Here is an 18,712-nt window from a genome sequence, read left to right as displayed (position 1 = left end):
GGGGGATGGGGTGGGGACAGAACAAAGACAAGTGGGTGAAATAGAAAGCTCTGACGGGTAATGTGCCTTGTAACAGTGACATGCAGATTAGTTGGGAACAGGTGTGCTGTGTAATGATTTCAGCTCAGCTTGCTCCAAACCATTTCTGCCAGTGGTCAGAGCATACCCAGCAGTGTCAGTTGGTCTCAAGATGAACTGCGGCTGACATCACACAGTGATTCCAGTACAGGCAATGGATCTCCAGCGACACGTGCCATATCAAATAGTGGTAACCACCAACTGGTTTCTCCGGAATGTTGATCAGATTTACTTTCAGTTAATAATCTCATATGTTTAAACATGCAGCATGAAAATGCACAGGTTTCAACTTTGGAAGCTGGAAATGTTTTCTTGTTGGTTCAGTAAATGAACTTCCAAATTATTCTTGTACAGTTTTAGAGAGCTCCAGAAAGTGAACAATACAGATGGTAAGTAGAATACACCTACCAGGTTTGAAGATACATTCAGAGTCCCCTTAGATCAAGCTGTCAAAGCTAGATTAGTCAAAAACCTCAGCCACACAGGTGTACAGGTGAAGCAAGTTTTCACAAAGTTGTAGTCGTATTGTTGAAAATTGTGACTTTAAGTGAGACAACTAAGTAAACTGTAGGTACTCATAGAAATCAAAGCTTAAAAAAAAGACTGAGTTAGGTTCCTTCATATATTTATTGCCCAAAAGAAATGATGTATAGGTTGAAAAACTGTATTTTAACTTGCCCAGAACAGTTGAAATGGTGCACTTTCCTAAATGCTTACATTCATAAATAACCTTTGAACTAAATTAAGTCAAATGTAGAAGAAATACATTTATATTGTAAATACTGTAAATAAAATAATACTTACCTGAAGTTTTAATTGACAGGGCTCTATCTAGTAGCAGGATTTGATTGGTGCAGATAGTAGCTCAAGTCCTGAGCTATTTGCAATAACCAATGTCTGCCACTAGGTGGAGCACACAATGGGAGCCGCACGAGGAGCAGCAAACTGGAGACAACCCAGAGGCTTCAAGGTTAAGATCAAAATGAGGGAGGGAGATTGACAGTAGTGAAAGAGGGACTGACTGCAGGGGCAGGAATGGGAGAAAGGCCAAAAAAAAGCAGGAGGAGTCTCCACTGGAGGCAACAAATGCAAGGGATTCCTAAAGAAAGAATGAAGAGTAAGAATAGGAAAGCTGGGGGAAGGAAGAACTTAAGAATTGAATCGGAGGAGAAGAGCTGGGATAAAGGTTTGAGAACACAGAGGCAATAAGACAGGAAATCTGTAGCAGATAATGATAGTGATGTTCACAATATTAATGATTGAACTTTAAACAAATTTACTGCATACATAAAACTGAAAGTGTTGAAACATAATACCTCAGTTAAGTCCCATTTATTTGTTGGTAAGATGCTGATAAAAATTTAATGTTAAATTGTCTTCAACAGTACAAGTTATTCTTCCAAACAATGGCATGTCATGCATTTCAGACACTGAACAAGTCAATAAGACTTGCAGTAAAGTTGAAGATCATGACATAATTGAGGTATTCACAATACCTGAATGCAGAGATTCAGAATTGCTAGTATTCAACAAGGGTTATTAACAACCTTTAACATTCACATCCTCCATATAGCAAACAGGATTTTTCTCATGTCTACCCTGAATAATTATCTGCATTATGCCAAATTATCACAACAATTTACTATCAATGTAGTTCAAGCATGACCCATGTTCTTGTGCAGGAAAGGCCACCTAGATCTGCGGTAGAGGTAGGGATGGAGAAGAGATAGAAAAGGTAGTAGGGCAGCACATTATTTCACACTATGTAAATGTCAATATTATTGATACAATTGTGCACAGAATTTTGAGAACTTACGCTGAAGATTATACTACCATTTCTTTTGTTGTCCACTGGAATGGAAAATTTCACCGAGATAAATAGTATTTGTCAATCATAAAGATTTATTTATTAGTAGAGTGCTTTACAAGTTATATATACTTCGAAGCAGAATCACACCATTGGTATAACTAAGTACTAATATGATAAGCTATTTACTACGACAGCTAGCAACTTTTTCCCAAATTTGACTTTGTTTGGAAGAAAAAAAGTGGTTCAAACTGAGTAGACAAGCATCAAGTTTGTAGAGACAACTCAGTATTTTTAATACCACTCATTATTACAAAGATGTAAAATTTTGCCATTACCTGCATATACCCAGTCTCTGCTGTTTTTACAGCAGTATCCACTAGGCCTTCGCGACCAGCCATGGTATGGAAGATGAACTCTGTTGGAGTTAAACCAGAATAGAAACTGTCTGCTACAAATCCCTTTGCTGCTGGAAGCTGCACAAACAAATTTGCAATTTTAATTAGAAGTTAAACATTTTGCAAAGCAATTTTTAAATTAATTATTAGAAGAACCCACTCTACTCACTATTGTAGATTTACAAAAGAACTAGCCACTTAGCTGCTCCCCTGTGGGGAGATCACAGCAGGGGAACAGCTAAGCGGCTAGTTTTTTTTTGTAAATCTACAATAGTGAGTAGAGTGGGTTCTTTTTGATTATATGTTTTTATTGAGATCTGTCTCTTGATTAAACTCTAAAAATATAAAACATAGGTACTAAGTTAGCCTGGAGAAATGTCTCTAGAGCAGTAAGACTGCACTATTTTCTGGGCCTTTAGTAGAATGATGCGCTCTTACTGTCGGACGTGGGAGATTAGGGAGAGTCTCCATGCTAGTGATGATTATGTCTGCAGGAAGTGTGCTTGACTGCGAATCGTATCTGTTCACATGGATCGGTTGCATCAGCAGTTACTACTTCCTGCAAATTTCTCATTGCCTGAGAGTGTGATGGAAGTCAGTTGCAAGGAGGACAGATGGGTGATCTCCAGGAAAGATAGGAGGAGGAGTCAGGTACTGTAGGAGTCTCCTGTGGCTATCCCCATCTCAAACAAATCCGCTGTTTTGGAAAACATAGCGGGTGATGGACTCTCAGGAGAAGGTAGCACTGACAATCAGGTTTCTGGTACCGAGACTGGCTCTAATGTATGCCAGGTTCCAAGCGGGTGATTGTGATAGGGGACTCACTAATCAGAGGCGCAGACAGAGGTTTCTGTGGCCGACAGCGAGACATCAGAATGGTGTGTGGCCTCCCTGGTGACATGATCGAGGGCATCTCGGACAAGGCGCAGAATATTTACAAAGGTGAGAGGGACCAGAAGGAGGCTATTGTACACGTTGGAGCTAACAACATAGGAAGACACAAGGACGAGACTCTGAGGAGAGAATATTCGAAGTTAGGCAAGAAATTATAAAGGAGGTCCTCCAGAGTAGTAATATCTGGATTACTCCTGGTGCCACAAGCTAGTAAGGGTAGGAATAGGAGCATAGAGCAGATGAATGTGTGGCTGTGGAGCTGGTGCAGGGGAGAAGGATTCACATTCTTGAATCACAGGTATCTCTTCTGGGGTAGAAGTGACCTGTATAAGAAGGACGTATTGTACCTGAATTGCAAGGGGACTAATATACTGGTGAGGAGATTTGCTAGAGCTGCTCAGGAGGATTTAAACTAGTAAAGTGGGGGTGGGGGCGGAGGAGGAGGAGGAGAGAGGAGGAGACTCAGGGAGACAGTGAGAAAAGAGAGCAGTCTGAGACCGATACAGTTGGGAAAAGGAGTAAGTCAAACAGTCACGGCAGGCAGGAACAAAGCAGAGGACAAAGTAGGACTGATAAATTAAACTGCTTTTATTTCTATGCAAAAGGCCTAACAGGTAAGGCAGATGAATTAAGGGCATGGTTGGGAACATGGGACTGGGATATCATAGCGGTTACAGAGAAGTGGCTCAGGGATGGACAGGACTGGCAGCTATATGTTCCAGGGTATAGATGCTCTAGGAAGGATAGAAAGGTGAGCGCAAGAGGAGGGGGAGTGGCGATTTTGATTAAGGATAACATTATTGCTGTACTTAGGGAGGATATTCCTGGGAATACATCCAGGGAAGTTTATTTGGGTGGAACTGAGAAATAAGAAAGGGATGATCACCTTATTGGAACTGTACTATAGACCCCCCCCGCCGCCCAACAGTCTGCAGGAAATTGAGAAACAAGTTTGTAAGGAGGTCTCGGTTATCCGTGAAAATAATAGGGAGGTTATGGTAGGGAATTTTCATTTTCCACTCATAGACTGGAACAGCCATAGTGTTAAGGACTGGGATGAGAGGAATTTGTCAAGTTGCACATGAAAATTTTCTGATTCATTGTGTGTAAGTACCTACTAGAGAAAATGCAAAACCTGACCTACTTTTGGGAAATAAGGCAGGGCAGGTGACTACGGTGACAGTAGGGGAGCACTTTGGAGCCAGTGACCATAATTCTATTAGTTTTAAAATTGTGATGGAAAAGGATAGACCAGATCTAGACGTTGAAGTCCTAATTGGCCTTCCTGCAATTTTCGGCGGTATTAGGCAAGAACTTTCAAAAGTTGATGGGGGGGCAAATGTTTGCAGGTAAAAGGGTCAGCTGGAAAATGGGAAGCATTCAAAAATGAGATAAAGGAGATTCCAGAGACAGTATGTTCCTGTTTGGGTGAAGGGCAACACTGATAGGTGCAGGGAATGCTGAATGATTACAGAAGTTGAAGTTTTGGTCAAGTACAGACAGCAGGGATTGAGTGAATCCCTGGAAGAGTATAAAGGTAGTAGGAGTACACTTAAGAGGGATATCAGGATAGGGTTAAGGAGAATCCAAAAGAATTCTACAAATACATTAAGGGCAAAAGGGTAACTAGGGACAGAATAGGGCCCCTTAAAGATCATTTAGGCCACCTACATGTGGAGATGGGAGGGGGGGTATTAAACAAGTATTTTGCATCAGTGTTTACTGCGGAGGAGTTCATGGAAGATATAGAACATGGGAAATAAATAGCGACATCTTGAAAAAAGGTCCATATTCCAGAGGTGGTGGTGCTGGATATCTTAAAATGCATAAAGGAGGATAAATCCCCAGAACCTGATCAGGCATACCTTAGAACTCTGTAGGAATTGAGGGAAGAGTTTGCTGGGACCCTTACTGAGATACTTCTATCATTGGTAGCCACAGGTGAGGTGCCAGAAGACAGGAGGTTGACTGTCGTGGTGCCATTTAAGAAAGGTGGCAAGGGGAAGCCAGGGAACTACAGATCGGTGACCCTTATGTCAGTGGTAGGCATGTTGGTGGAGGGAATCCTAAGGGATAGGATTTACATGTATTTGGAAAGGTAAGGACTGATTAGGGAAGAGTCAAAGTGGCTTTGTGCATGGGAAAACACAGTCTCAGTAACTTGATTGAGTTTTTTGAAGAAGTAACAATGAGGGCAGAGTGGTGGAGGTGATCTATATGGACTTCAGTAAGGTGTTCGACTAGGTTCCTCACAGTAAACTGGTTAGCAAGATTAGATTACATTGGAATACAGGGAAAACCAGCTATTTGGATACAGAACTGGCTCAAAGATAGAAGACAGAGGGTGGTGGTGGTGGAGGGTTGCTTTTCAGACAGGAGGGCTGCAACCAGTCCTGTGCCACAAGGATCAATGCTGGGTCGACTGCTTTTCATCATTTATATAAATGATTTGGATGTGAACGTAGGAGGTATGGTTAGTAAGTTTGCAGATGGTACAAAAATTGGATGTGTAGTGGACAGTGAAGGTAGTTACCTCAGAGTACAACAGGACTTTGATCAGATGGGCCAAAGGGCCGATAAATGTGAGGTGCGGCACTTTGGAAGGGCAACTCAGGGCAGGACTTATACACTTAATGGTAAGGTCCTGGGGAGTGTTGCTGAACAAAGAGACCTTGGGGTGCAGGTTCATTGTTCCTCGAAAGTGGAGTCGCAGACAGATAGGATAGTAATGAAGGCGTTTGGTATGCTTGCCTTTATTGGTCAGTGCATTGAGTATGGGAGTTGGGAGGTCATGTTGTGGCTGTACAGGACATTGGTTAGACCACTTTTGGAGTATTGCGCATAATTCTGGTCTCCCTGCTATAGGAAGGATGCTGTGAAACTAGAAAGGGTTCAGAAAAGATTTACGAGGATGTTGCCAAAATGGGAGGGTTTGAGCTATAGGGAGAGACTGAATAGGCTGGGGCTATTTTCCCTGGAGCATTGGAGGCTTATAAAATCATGAGGTCCATGGATAGGGTAAACAGGCAAGGCCTTTTCCGCAGAGGCAACTTTTTCACACAGAGGGTGGTGAGTGTATGGAATGAGCTGCCAGAGGAAGTGGTGGAGACTGGAACAATTACAACATTTAAAAGCCATCTGGATGGGTATATGAACAGGAAGCGTTTAGAGGGATATGGGCCAAATGCTGGCAAAAGGAACTAGATTTATATAGGATATCTGGTTGGCATAGACCAGTTAGACTGAAGGGTCTGTTTCCATGCCGTATATCTCTGTGACTCTAAGTGAGGGGGAGCTTCACCTGAGTAAGTTGAGTGCTCACCTTAGAATGCTTTTCAAAGTGAGGTAAAGATCTGTTCTCAAAACCATCAGGAACACGGGATCCACTAATAGCCTGCTGTCCTACACAGGCAATCATCTGGGAGATATTGATGAAGGATCCTGTTAAGAGTGTTCATTGTCATAATATATTAATCCAGTGGTAAAGTAAAAGTCAAATGGCAGATTTTAATTCTACAGACTAGAAATAGTAGTTTAAACAACATATTACAAATCTACATATCTGCTTGTATTCTGTGCCTTTCTGATTATAACTGCATTGCTAGCAGGCAACCCAATTGGAGGAGAGCCACTTTCTTCCAAAAAGGAAGCATGCACAAAAGATGGCAGCAACCTGCTCTTAATCAACTTGAAACTTCAATTATGCTGTTTTAGTGGCAGAGGCAATGGAGCTGGTCTCTGCTTACCTTTAATGAATTATAACAGATTACATTTATAACATGATGCAGTCGAAGTTATCTAAGACGATCCTCCCTTTTAACTGATATACTGTGGCCCCAGCTGAAAGGTTAACTTAGGTTAGTTAGCAGAAACGGTGTCCAATTCTCACTCTTACTCACTAATCAATGATTCTTAGGGGATCCTTACGGCTCGCAGACACTCAGTGTCTGTGAGCACTGTTGGAATGCTTGAATCAATGTTTCATCAAAGGAGGCAAAGGCACATAAATCTACAGTTTACTTAAATTTAAAGGCATAAATACTGCATTGAATCTAGTACCAGTCATTAAATTGCTAAAGAAATATGTTTAGAATTAAAATTTTAACATTATAACATTAAAAACAATGTAATTGAAAGCAGATATCAATTTTCTTTAAGACTTCACTCGACAGTATTCTCAAAAATCAAATAATTTGATTAATCCACAGTGCATTTAGAAATCTGAAACCAGAACATTTCCTTTTGCTATCTTTTTTCCTGTTTCGACAGTGACTTGACCAAGAGAGATGTTTCAGATTGCTTTGTGAGCATAAACACAGACTGCAGAAAAGAAACACATTCATATGCAATTACCTAAGACAGAGAATTTTTACTGTGAATTCCGATTAATAAGAAATGTTACATTTCTCAATTATTAAATAGGTTGAAGTACAGAAGTTTTCCTTCTCGATGCCCACTCAGTGTCTATTTTATTACACTGGCTATACAAAATGCCTGTCCGTCTAGACGGTAATGATAGCATTTGTAATTTAACAATGACAAAATTGCCCAGTTACCTTTTGAACCACAGAGGGCCATAGTAAGAGGGCTGTTACTCTTGTCCAGCTCCCTAAGGCAAGCACTGCCAGCATGGTCTCTAATCACAGACAGCTCTTTAAGGATCAAGGCCTGTAAGCAGTAAAAATGTTATGACAAATCTATTCACAAGAAATACATATGGATATATTTTGCTTTTTCCACAATTTAAAATCACAGAATTGAGAATAATAGAGTGGAAAGTTATTATAAAACCGAAATTCAGAGTGTAATGACTTGGATGTCTTTTTAATAATTTTACATAAATTTGGGGAGAAGTGGCATATGTCTTTTACATAAACTGTCTTCAGCCATAGCATAAGAGAAATTCGATGACCTATAGTAAGACAAATGTAGTCAGATTTCCATGGATAAGCACCATATATTTACGAGATAATCAATTTTTTTTAGAAAAATATCCTCTTAATCTCTTGCTCTTGCAAATCAGATAAAAGTTTGCAGTTTAAATTGTTGCTAAGTAGCAAATCAACTATTATACGATAATCAGTGCTCTGATTATTTGTATGTTATAAATGGCAACATATTGGATCATTGAGAACATTTTTATCATTAAACGGCTTGTTTACACATCAAAAAAATTTAACCACCCTACGTTATATGATCCCATTAAAGAATAAGGAATGCATGATGTTTAATATGATTTCACTTCCAAAAGCACACAAACACTAAGGATTCTTATCATGCTCCACACCATCCATATTACAGAAGCAGCAATTTTTAAAACTTCATTTATAACTAGTTACCAAGTTCATGGCAAACTAGTTGCACACAGGTTTTCGGAAGGTTTAATCACAGACTTACCTAAGTGTAGGTCTTTTCATTATATTCGTAATTGATTTTTTGCTAGTGAATTTTAAAGCAAAAATCTATGTTTTATAACAAATTTTGCAAAAAATAACTGGTTAATTTTACGTGGGGAGTTTAATTTCTGGCTAACAGACTTCTTCATAACCCCATTAGTTATTCTACCCCCTAATACAGACAAAAAATATTTTTCGCGTTTAACTGAATGGAATACTCATTATACCATGGAAGAACCAAATACATTTGTTAATTAAAGAAAAGATGAAGAAATTATTTATGAAATTGACTAACAGATGAAATTTCAAATGTACACTTCTTTTTCCAACACCAGAAAGATAAGCCAGCTTACTTCTAATGTTTCTTCCGCTGTGCATCCAGGTTGTTGTTGAAGTTTGCCTGTGTTCAGTGCTTCAATGAATTCATCACACTTCTTGTAGCCAGCATCCAGTAGTTCCTGTTTGGCTTTCAACAGCCCCTTACCTGGTGTTACATCACCAATACCAATAGAAAACCCTCGATTGGCTAGATTTTGAAAAAAAGAACATGGAAAATTAAACTTTTAAAAATAAAAGTCTGCTTGACATGTTCCATTGCACAGTATGTCCATCAAATTGTGAAGTATCAAAACAAAAACAAAAGATGTCCTTAAGGTAGATCCAATGTTCATTCAGATAACAATATTTTACGACCAAGTTAATACTTACACAGATAAACAGGAGCCAGTCGAGCAAGACGAGACATAGCGTCTGCGGCCGCCATCTGTCCCCAGTCTCTCAGCAGGATGTAGAAGATGTTGTTCTTGGAACCTGATCCCAGAGTTCCTTTATCCAGGCTGCCAGACATCAGCTCACTGTTCTGGATTACAACGACTGCAAGATGACAAAAAATGTAATAATGCCTGAGGATAAAAGATTCAGAATACATTTTGAAGCCAAAGAGATAACTGTGTGTAAAAATGTGCAAGAAACATTATTACTGTGCTTGCAACACACAGATTTGTGGTGAAATAGTTTCTGTATCAAAGTCCTCACACAGAGAAATCAGAGTGGAAATAACAACCTGCAATTTGACAAGTATATCACTAAAGTTTCAACTAATTTTCTAGGGCCACAAGCCACTTCTAAACATTCAAGACATATTATGATCTTATACCATTTGAACATTCTCCCATGCCTATAATATTTTTGACATTTAAATAACAAACATGGATACAACAACTGGATAATTCCCATGCAAGGGGACCGTGATCTGTTTTAAAATTGGCACGTTACTATTAAAGAAATAGCCATCATTTCTGTTAACAAGTACACACGTGCAGTGACCAAAATCTCTTATTTGAATTTTCTTACAGGATTTACTTCATACCAAATTTTAAATTGATTGTTTAATAGCTTCAAATGTATCCCTGAAAGCAGATAACAAGACAGAAATTCCAAACAGACAGAATATAAATAAACCATCATTAGACTCATTTAAAACATCTCATCAGGATCTGAAAATAGGCTTCAAATGATCATTTTCTAGCCAACTGTGTTTTTTTTTTAAAAAACGTGTATATTATTTTGCTGGCTGGTGGCAATTTAAAAGTGCTGGCTATATTAAATAATGTAAAGAAATGTCCCAAGTTGTTTCAGACAATAACACAAAGGAAATGGTGAACGTCAACTGGAGATTCACTTGTGCTCCTAATAAAAGGAACAGACGAACTGTGGTTGTTAGGTAGTGAGCTGCATGTTGTAATATGCATTTCTGTAAATATATGCTTATATAGAGTCATTGAGTCATACAGTCAGAGACATACAGCACAGAAACAGACCCTTCAGTCCAACTTGTCTATGCTGACTAGATATCCTAAATTAATCTAATCCCATTTGCCAGCATTTGGCCCATATCCCTCTCAACCCTTCCTATTCATGTACCTATCCAGATGTCTTTTAAATGTCGTAACTGTACCAGCCTCCACCACTTATTCTGGCAGCTCATTCCATACACGCACCTCCCTCTGCATGAAGTAGTTGCCACTTAGGTCTCATTTAAAATCTTTCCCCTCTCACCTTAAATCTAAGCCTGCTAGTTTTGGACTCCCCTACCCTAGAGAAAACAGCTTGGCTGTTCACCCATCCATGCCCCTCATGTTTTTATAAATTTGTATACAATGTCCCCTCAGCCTCCGATGCTCCAGGGAAAAGAGCCCCAGCCTATTCAGCCTCTTCCTATAGCTCAAATTCTGCAACCGTGGCAACATCCTCAGATTTTTTCTGAACCCTTTCAAGTTTCACAACAAAGAGTGTAAATATTGCGTTATATTCTACCCTTCATTCCGCTTTCTAGAAAGCGACATTATGTTTTGAAGATTTGAAGTTTTTTGTTTGAAAGAATAAAATTTTACATGACTTACAGGAGTCATTATAACAGAGGTCTTCGTCTTTTCCACAGTACTGTTTGCCCTTGGTACGCAGGTTTGCCTTAATAGGACAGTCCTTGTTTGGTTTAAGAATGAGGCTAAAAATTTGCTTCCCTGTCCACAACGTCACAGGCTGTAAAGGATACATTATAATATTATTTTGCACTTTAGCATAGAACATGCTTAGTTCTCATCCACATAGAATGGATTTACAAAGAAATGTACAATTCCAACTTTTCTGCAACAGATTCAAGGACAGCAGCCATTAAATATTAATTATGTACTTTATATCATAAACATGGAATTAAATAAACCACAAGCAATATAAACTTCATTGAATTGTATACACCTCTCAAAATTCAGGCATTTGTTTATCAACTTTATCAAAAACTTTGGAACAATTGCTATGTTCCCTGCAAATTTACATATAGTTCAAAATGGACAGTTATCAGTGATGAGGCCGTTCAAGTTGCCTGCTATGAAATGTTCAGTGGTTTTTTTTATCAACCAAAGGGCCACATGTTTACAGATGGAGTTCAAAATTGACTTACCCCAAAACATATATTTACCAGTGAGGGAGACAGGGAATTCCACCTTGAAAACAGGCTTATGAGACCCAATTCACTATTACCAACTGGTGTATGAGAACACCATCCAGCTCCCAATGGATATTATAATTTCTATTTGAGCTTAGAAGCATCTTGGTTTTCTTGTCACCTTAAGGCTAGTTTGGAGAGGATCAAGAAGCTGAAGGAGCTCTACATATTTTAAAAACTATTTCTTCTTTTCCCCAAGGCCCCATAAAAACAATTAGCTTTCCTTGTCCTCTGTCCAATACCCTTTCTCCAGGCTTGCTGAATGTGGCTAAGGACTGCCTGATTTTATTTGGAGGCTGATAGCTGTTTCTTATGTATTCTGGGTGAAAGTGGAATGGCAGCATGTTATTCAGATCCAATGCCTGGAACTGTCAAGTCACATATTTTAATATACATACCATATAATGCAGCAGATCTGGGATAAAAGCTCACTGTCAAGCTAAATCTTAATTCAATCTAAATTTTAATTCAATCTCACCTCTTAAATCTCAATCTGGTAAAGCCCTGATTACAAACATGTTAACAATACATGACAATATGGTGGAGCAATAACCGAAATGGGAAGTATGCATAAATCTCAATGATTTGAAATCCGCATGCTTATAAAATTTTACATAAGTCTGTAATGAAGTTTAAAAAAATGATTCAGTAGGAGATACATAAACTATTTGGTAAAAATAAGTTCAAGTTAAATTGTGTAAATCATGTTAGTTGCACATCCTGCATAATCTCCATTTGTGGAAAATTACCATATGGTATTATAAACATATGCTGCATAAAAACTGCCTCTTATTTATAATCTTGTGAAATAAAGAACTGCTCAAGTTCTCAGCATACTCAGTTTCGACTGCTTCCTTCAGTTTTTCAAAATAGACGGATGTATCACCTTTAAGATTGCAGGAGGTGGAAGACTAATTTTGATTCGCTCATCTTTGCCTGAAAGAATAGCAGCAGTGATCTGACATGTCTTGGCTCGGTCAAAGAAAGTGTCTTTCCTGGTAAGCAGATAGGCACCTGGACAAACAATAATGAAATATCTTTTCAAAACAGAATATTTTCCAGCAGCCATGGATAAAACCAGGTGTATATATGTGAGAAATCAGCACATAATTTTCCTACTTAATACTGTGTATAGATATGAAAAGTAACTTCAGAATCTCTTTCTGTCTACATATAGTTCCAAGCACCAAATTACTGAGCTCCATTCTACCAACTATGGGACAAGACATGCATCTCCTATAAGGAAAAGTTGTGATGGGAAGGGAAATATTCCTAAATCTTGGGTGTTCTCAACGTGCCAGCTGGTTGCCTGTTTGAGGATAGCTCTGGTTACAGACTAGAAGAAGAAAGCAGACCTTTACAAAATAAAAACAGGAAACACTGTTTTCAGAGTGCTTACGTTTTGAATCCAGATAAAATCCTGAACTGTATAGACTGATATTTGTCACTTGTATACTGTTCATAAATGAACAGCAAGCAATATCTAAGTTCGAAGCCTCAGAAATGTAATCTTACAATATTTACTTCATTGAAACAAAACATGGGTCATGCTTTTGACGTTGATACAAAGTAGGCTGTTGTTATCCAACAGTACAATCTCACTTGCACACTCACTTTCTAAGCAAAAAGAAAATCTAATGTAATGATTTTTTAACAATCAAACACCTCAACGCAATTACGAATAAATGCTAACAAATTAAATACTAATGTGCATGTTAGCAATAGAAATTCAAAAAAAGAAAGATTATTCGGTATGTCAGCAAGAGCTGTTCTGGTAGAAGTGTAATGACCTGAAACAACAAGGAGTTTTCCTCTCTCAGCACATTAGCCTGACTTGCTGAGTATACAGCATTTTCTGCTTTTAATTAAGTTATAACATTTACTAAAACCTCAGAAAATGGTTGGTTACATGTACATTTGGTCTGAACTTGGAAGAAATTAAGTCTGCTGAGAATCTAAATTACAGTTGATTCACAGGGGCTTTGTACTCAACAGTTTCATCATTCTGAACAGATCCTTTCCATGAAATCCCAAAGGGTGACCTGAGCAAACTCAAATCTAACTCACCTGTTAGAAAGTCCTGGATTGCAGCAATAAGAGGTTCCCCATTTCTAGGAGTTACCAAATTGGCTTTTGTCTAAAGAGAAAAGAAAATGAATTGTGCAACGGTAAACTAACTCAGTTGCAATCATTTTTATATATGTCCAATGCTCCAGAGAATAAGACATATTTACTTGTTAGATCCAGTCAGACAAAGTTAAAGTAGAGAGCTTGGATAAACAATTTGTAGCACAAACCAAGCAAAAAGGGCCTGAGTATTAACCTACTAGTTAAGAAGGCCATGAAAGCAAGGAATAAAAACAGAAGGTGCTAGTTAAACTCTGCAGGTCAGCAGTATCTATGGATGTTAACTTTCTGAAGAGTTATATTTAACTCGAAACATTACTCGTTACTTTCTCCATAGTTGCTGCTAGACCTCTTCAGTTTCTCTAGCAATCTCTGTTTCTAGTTCAGACTTCCAGAATCCACAGTATTTTATTTTCATTTTAGAATAAAAATGAGGAAGCTGCCTTACAAGATTAGGATATTTGAAATAACTGAGTTTATCATTCCTCTGTTGTGTTCCAGCTTCACCCAAGTAGGTTTCTTGATATTTGCCAACTAAAATACTAAGGTTAATAAAATTGGTGTTTTAAACAACATCTTTCACACTTCTACAAAAAAAGTAGACTTATCGTATTTACTCTTCGGGGACCCATGCTGCGCACAAATTAGCTACATTTGTCTACAAAACAGCAGTAATCTCACTTCAAAAATGAATAGACAGTTGTGAGCACATCGGGATCTCCGGAGGTCATTGCAACATGGTGCACAAGTACTTTCTTTAAATTGCCTTGTCAATATTGGTAGCCCCAGATTTCATAACCTTAAAATACATGTTAAATTACTACCCACAGCATCCTGTTAACGGGAGAAGGTGCTACATTACAAATATGAAAATTAGGTTAAATGGTTATTACATAGGTAGTGTGTTACAAATCCAGCTATCTAAACCCTGGAATTGTCCCAAAACTAGGCATTTTCCACTGAGTGTGCTCCCAGACCACAGTAAGTTTAAGCATAAAGTGGCTATTCTTGGGCTAATATCAGAAGATGGAATTAAAGAAATTTGAGCACAGACAGGACTGGAGTGTATTTCAGCACTTTAAGAAGCGGGTCCCCACAGCCCTCCCTATTTTCCGAATATAAAGTTGCCTGTTGCACTGGCAGGTATGTTCCAATTAGAACAAACCTGACTACTTTCTGGTGGGATAATTAGAAATCAGCCATTTCTCTCCCTTTCTGTGAAGGCTATGCGAAGGAACAGAATAGGTTGGTATCAAAATCTGGAAAAATGTACACAGTGGTGGTCCTGAATGGTCAGATCGGGGACACTGTAGCTCGGTTTTTGGTTTATTCTTCAGTGGAAGATAAGAATTAATTGACTAATCCCAGCCCTCAAGGCACAGCTCCTGGATAAATTAACATTATATATGTATTAAACTAAGCCTCTTCACTATTTGAATGGAATAGGTCATCTGATCAATTTAAGTTCCATAATAAGTCTGTTTTATTGATTCTGATCTCGTCAAACCTTTGACCATGCTGAAGAATAGGCATTTAGTGATTAACTCACATCGGTTAATAAAACAAAGGGGTCATTTCAATTCAGCCCCACCTGTGTTAAAGAGTACATCAACGGAATCAAATGGCACTTACCCCCATTAGAACCAGTGCTTCAGCCTTGGCCTCCTCAGTTTGAGGAAGATGAAGATTCATTTCATCACCATCAAAATCTGCATTATAAGGTGTGCAGACACATTCATTGAACCGGAATGTTCTGTGCGGTTTCACCTTGGCCTGAAATTTATATCAATACATAAAACTACAATTTCCTTTTCCCACCCTTGGCAGACTTCACATTTTATAAAAAATACTGATCTTGGTTATAACTTGACAAATACTGGGTCAACTATCAGCAAAATATTAGAAGATCATAATATAATTTGGGCGAGGGTGAGTTGAGGAATCGGGAGGTTTGAAAGAGTAAAAATAGAATTAATTACAAAAATTCTACTTATGCAATTTGTACTGTATTTAAACCAAATATATTCCTAAATATTTTATTTTTTAAACTTTCACACTGCACACACGTGTAAAATCCACCAAGAGTACAAAATATTAGCAACACAGTCAAAACCTTTTTGCACTACTGGGATATAGTAGCTGATATACAAAATCTATTCAAGTTATTTTGATGTACTTCAAAAATAATGAAGTAACTGAAAAGATCAATATGAAACAATTGGTTTATAGAACCCAAGGTATTAAAGAACACTTACAATATGGGCCATGATGCTCAGTTTGTGCAGGGATGGTTGTCTATTGAACAGGACTACATCTCCATCAATTAGATGTCGCTCCACAATGTCACCGTACTTCAGTTCTTGTGCCATTTTCTCCCTATTTCCATATCTTAGAAATCTTTATTTCAAGAGGAAAAACAATTAGGCAATTCATGAACATAATTTCTGTTTTTCTGTATATTTACATTCATCCCTAGAAGAGTAATTTATATTTTAACACAACCAAAACGTTTGGTACAAACATTGGGTAGCTGCTAAAATATTGGAAATCGAAAGAGGCACTTGAATGTACAATAGTATCCTACAACCCATTCAATCACACAATGGAGCAGTTTACAGATTATTTCACCTTTCCAAACTTTCAGTTCAAAAGAAAGCTGGGAAAATATGCAAGGGCATATCACAACCTCACAATCAGTCCACGGTTAGAATAGTGAGTGACAAAAATTTGCAATTTTATGTTCGGCATTCATTTATAAATAATAAATGAATGGTGACAGTTAGTTCATAGAAATTGCCCTGCGCACAATAAGATAAGTCTGTTATGTTATTGTATGTTTTATGCTATGCAGTTGACTTAGGTTTTAAAAAATTATTTCGTGGGATATGGGTCTTGCTGGCAAGGCTAGCACTTGTTGTCCATTCTTAATTGTCCTCAAACTAAGTTGTTTGCTCAGCCACTTCACATGGCAGTCAAAAGTTAATGACATTTCTGTTGGTCTGGAGTCATTTGAAGGTCAGACAAGAAAGGTGGATTTTTGTCCCTAAAGGTCATTAGTGAATCAGATGTATTACAATAATCAAGGATAGTTTCATGGTTACTACTACTGATACTAGCTTTCAATTCCAGATTTTCTTATATTAAATTAATTTAAATATCATCAACTGCCATGGTGGAATTTGAACCAATGCCCCCAAGCCTATTACTTTATCATTAACACTTTGCCACCATTTCCCTATGACTTGAATCATCAATACTGAAAGCTGAACTCAACAATACACAGAGGCTCTAACTGCGAAAACTGCCTTTCAAAACAAAAAACAACCAGCTGAAGGAATTGAAAAAAAACAAATTACTAACTTCATCGTGATTTAAGTCTCCATGCTGTATTGTGAGATATTGTAGAATGGCGCTCTATGTTTACTATACCACGTTTCCATTCATTCATTCATAAAACTGCATTTTTGGAGTACATTTTACTCTTACAAGATAAACTAAATGAAACTTCCCTTCCTAGGCTGCCAACCCATTATTGTTTCTTTACACCTTTTAATTCTTATTGGCCCCACGCTGCAAGCAGTGTTTAGACCTGTTTCAGTATCAAAGGCTACCCCTGAATAAGCATTAATTCTGCAACCTACTCAGAACAATGCTATCCCCACCATCATCCATAACTCACTCAAACTATGGAAAGATTATTATAATAATTAGCCCTTAGTAACCATCCCTTGGGATCTGAATAGGGTGCAGGACATCAGTTTTCTCCTCCAGCATGTCCCTGCAATTTGCTGCTTTTTATCACTTTCCTTACGAAATTTCCTTACGCAATACCTCTTTCTAATAAAACTGTGCTACCTATTTCTAACTTTTATTTAGGACTACCATCTTGTACTAACGTACAGATTTATACTTTTAAATACATATTAAATAGGGCTGCTACCCTCTTTAAGAAATTTACTATCAAAACTGCACTTCCGTGAAAATGCACGAATGAATGCGTAGGAACTATCAAAAACCAGCAATAGTAGATGAAATCTGACGACCCAGCTGCGGGAGATCAGTTTAATATCCTCTATACTTGTATTTAGCACAAATATAATTTCTCACTTATTCAGATCATATCGGTCTAGTATTTTTACTAACATTACTAACTTTAAAGACAAAAGGACAAACACCTCAATTATGCAAGCTCAGACCGGACAGACATTCCAATCCCATCAGGAGTGACAGCCAGCATTTAGCAAGTACTTAAAACTATCTCGTGCTTCCCCATGACAGATGTTACGCAAACTTACGTACAATAGGTAGCACCATAGTGTCACACAGTTGTAAGTTTTTATATATATTAAAATTTACGTATAAAAGAGGCTACGGTAAAACTGTTCTTTGGATTCCATTGCCGCCTCAAACTGTGCACTGCAGATGCTCAATAAGAGAGGCTATTTTTGCCACGGACCAATCTCGGGCGTTATTGAACACAATCCCACAGTATCCTTGATAACACAGTGTGAAGCTGGAGGAACACAGCAGGCCAGACAGCATCAGAGGAGCAGGAAAGCTGACGTTTTGGGTCAGGATCCTTCTTCAGAAATCTTTTCTGAAGAAGGGTCCCGACCTGAAACATCAGCTTTCCTGCTCCTCTGATGCTGTCTGGCCTGCGGTGTTCCTCCAGCTCCACACTGACATCTCCGACTCCAGCATCGGCAACCCTACAGTATCATTGTTGAGAGAACACAAGCTAAACTGAAGACCAATTAATATTTAAAATTGGGAAGGGAAAGATATAAATAGAGACCCTTCAGCTATAAAACTTAATAGGGAATGATTACCTCTTCAGATTTGTGTGTCGCTGTTGAATAAAATTAGCCCCTGGATGCACTTCAGGTCCATTACGTACAAGCTTCCGCATAAATTCCAGGTTGGCTTTTGTCACCTGTTGTAAAATATCTCGGTGAATACACTTTAACAGACACTTTACATTACAGAGTAAAGAAAATCCTTAAATAAG

The 18,712-nt window shown here is 38.2% G+C and overlaps 2 protein-coding genes across 2 annotated transcripts in view; both read right to left on the bottom strand.

Annotated features, from left to right (window-relative positions):
- The window catches only part of zcchc24 (zinc finger, CCHC domain containing 24), a 534,935-nt gene that overhangs the window by 148,323 nt on the left and 367,900 nt on the right, over positions 1-18,712 (bottom strand). The window lies entirely within an intron of this gene.
- polr3a (polymerase (RNA) III (DNA directed) polypeptide A) overlaps positions 1-18,712 on the bottom strand; it is a 55,052-nt gene that overhangs the window by 17,192 nt on the left and 19,148 nt on the right. Inside the window, exons 9-19 of the mRNA XM_020528092.2 lie at positions 18,534-18,637; positions 15,960-16,101; positions 15,337-15,477; positions 13,645-13,714; positions 12,464-12,591; positions 10,976-11,114; positions 9,282-9,446; positions 8,927-9,099; positions 7,734-7,845; positions 6,500-6,618; positions 2,224-2,361 (exon numbers count right to left, since the gene is read on the bottom strand). Of these exons, the coding sequence (XP_020383681.1) occupies positions 2,224-2,361; positions 6,500-6,618; positions 7,734-7,845; positions 8,927-9,099; positions 9,282-9,446; positions 10,976-11,114; positions 12,464-12,591; positions 13,645-13,714; positions 15,337-15,477; positions 15,960-16,101; positions 18,534-18,637 (1,431 nt within the window). The remainder of the gene's footprint in view (positions 1-2,223; positions 2,362-6,499; positions 6,619-7,733; positions 7,846-8,926; positions 9,100-9,281; positions 9,447-10,975; positions 11,115-12,463; positions 12,592-13,644; positions 13,715-15,336; positions 15,478-15,959; positions 16,102-18,533; positions 18,638-18,712) is intronic.

The sequence above is a fragment of the Rhincodon typus genome, chromosome 34, assembly GCF_021869965.1.
Source record: "Rhincodon typus isolate 14 chromosome 34, sRhiTyp1.1, whole genome shotgun sequence".
Lineage (NCBI taxonomy): Eukaryota > Metazoa > Chordata > Chondrichthyes > Orectolobiformes > Rhincodontidae > Rhincodon > Rhincodon typus.
This window is presented reverse-complemented; position numbering and strand designations above follow the sequence as displayed.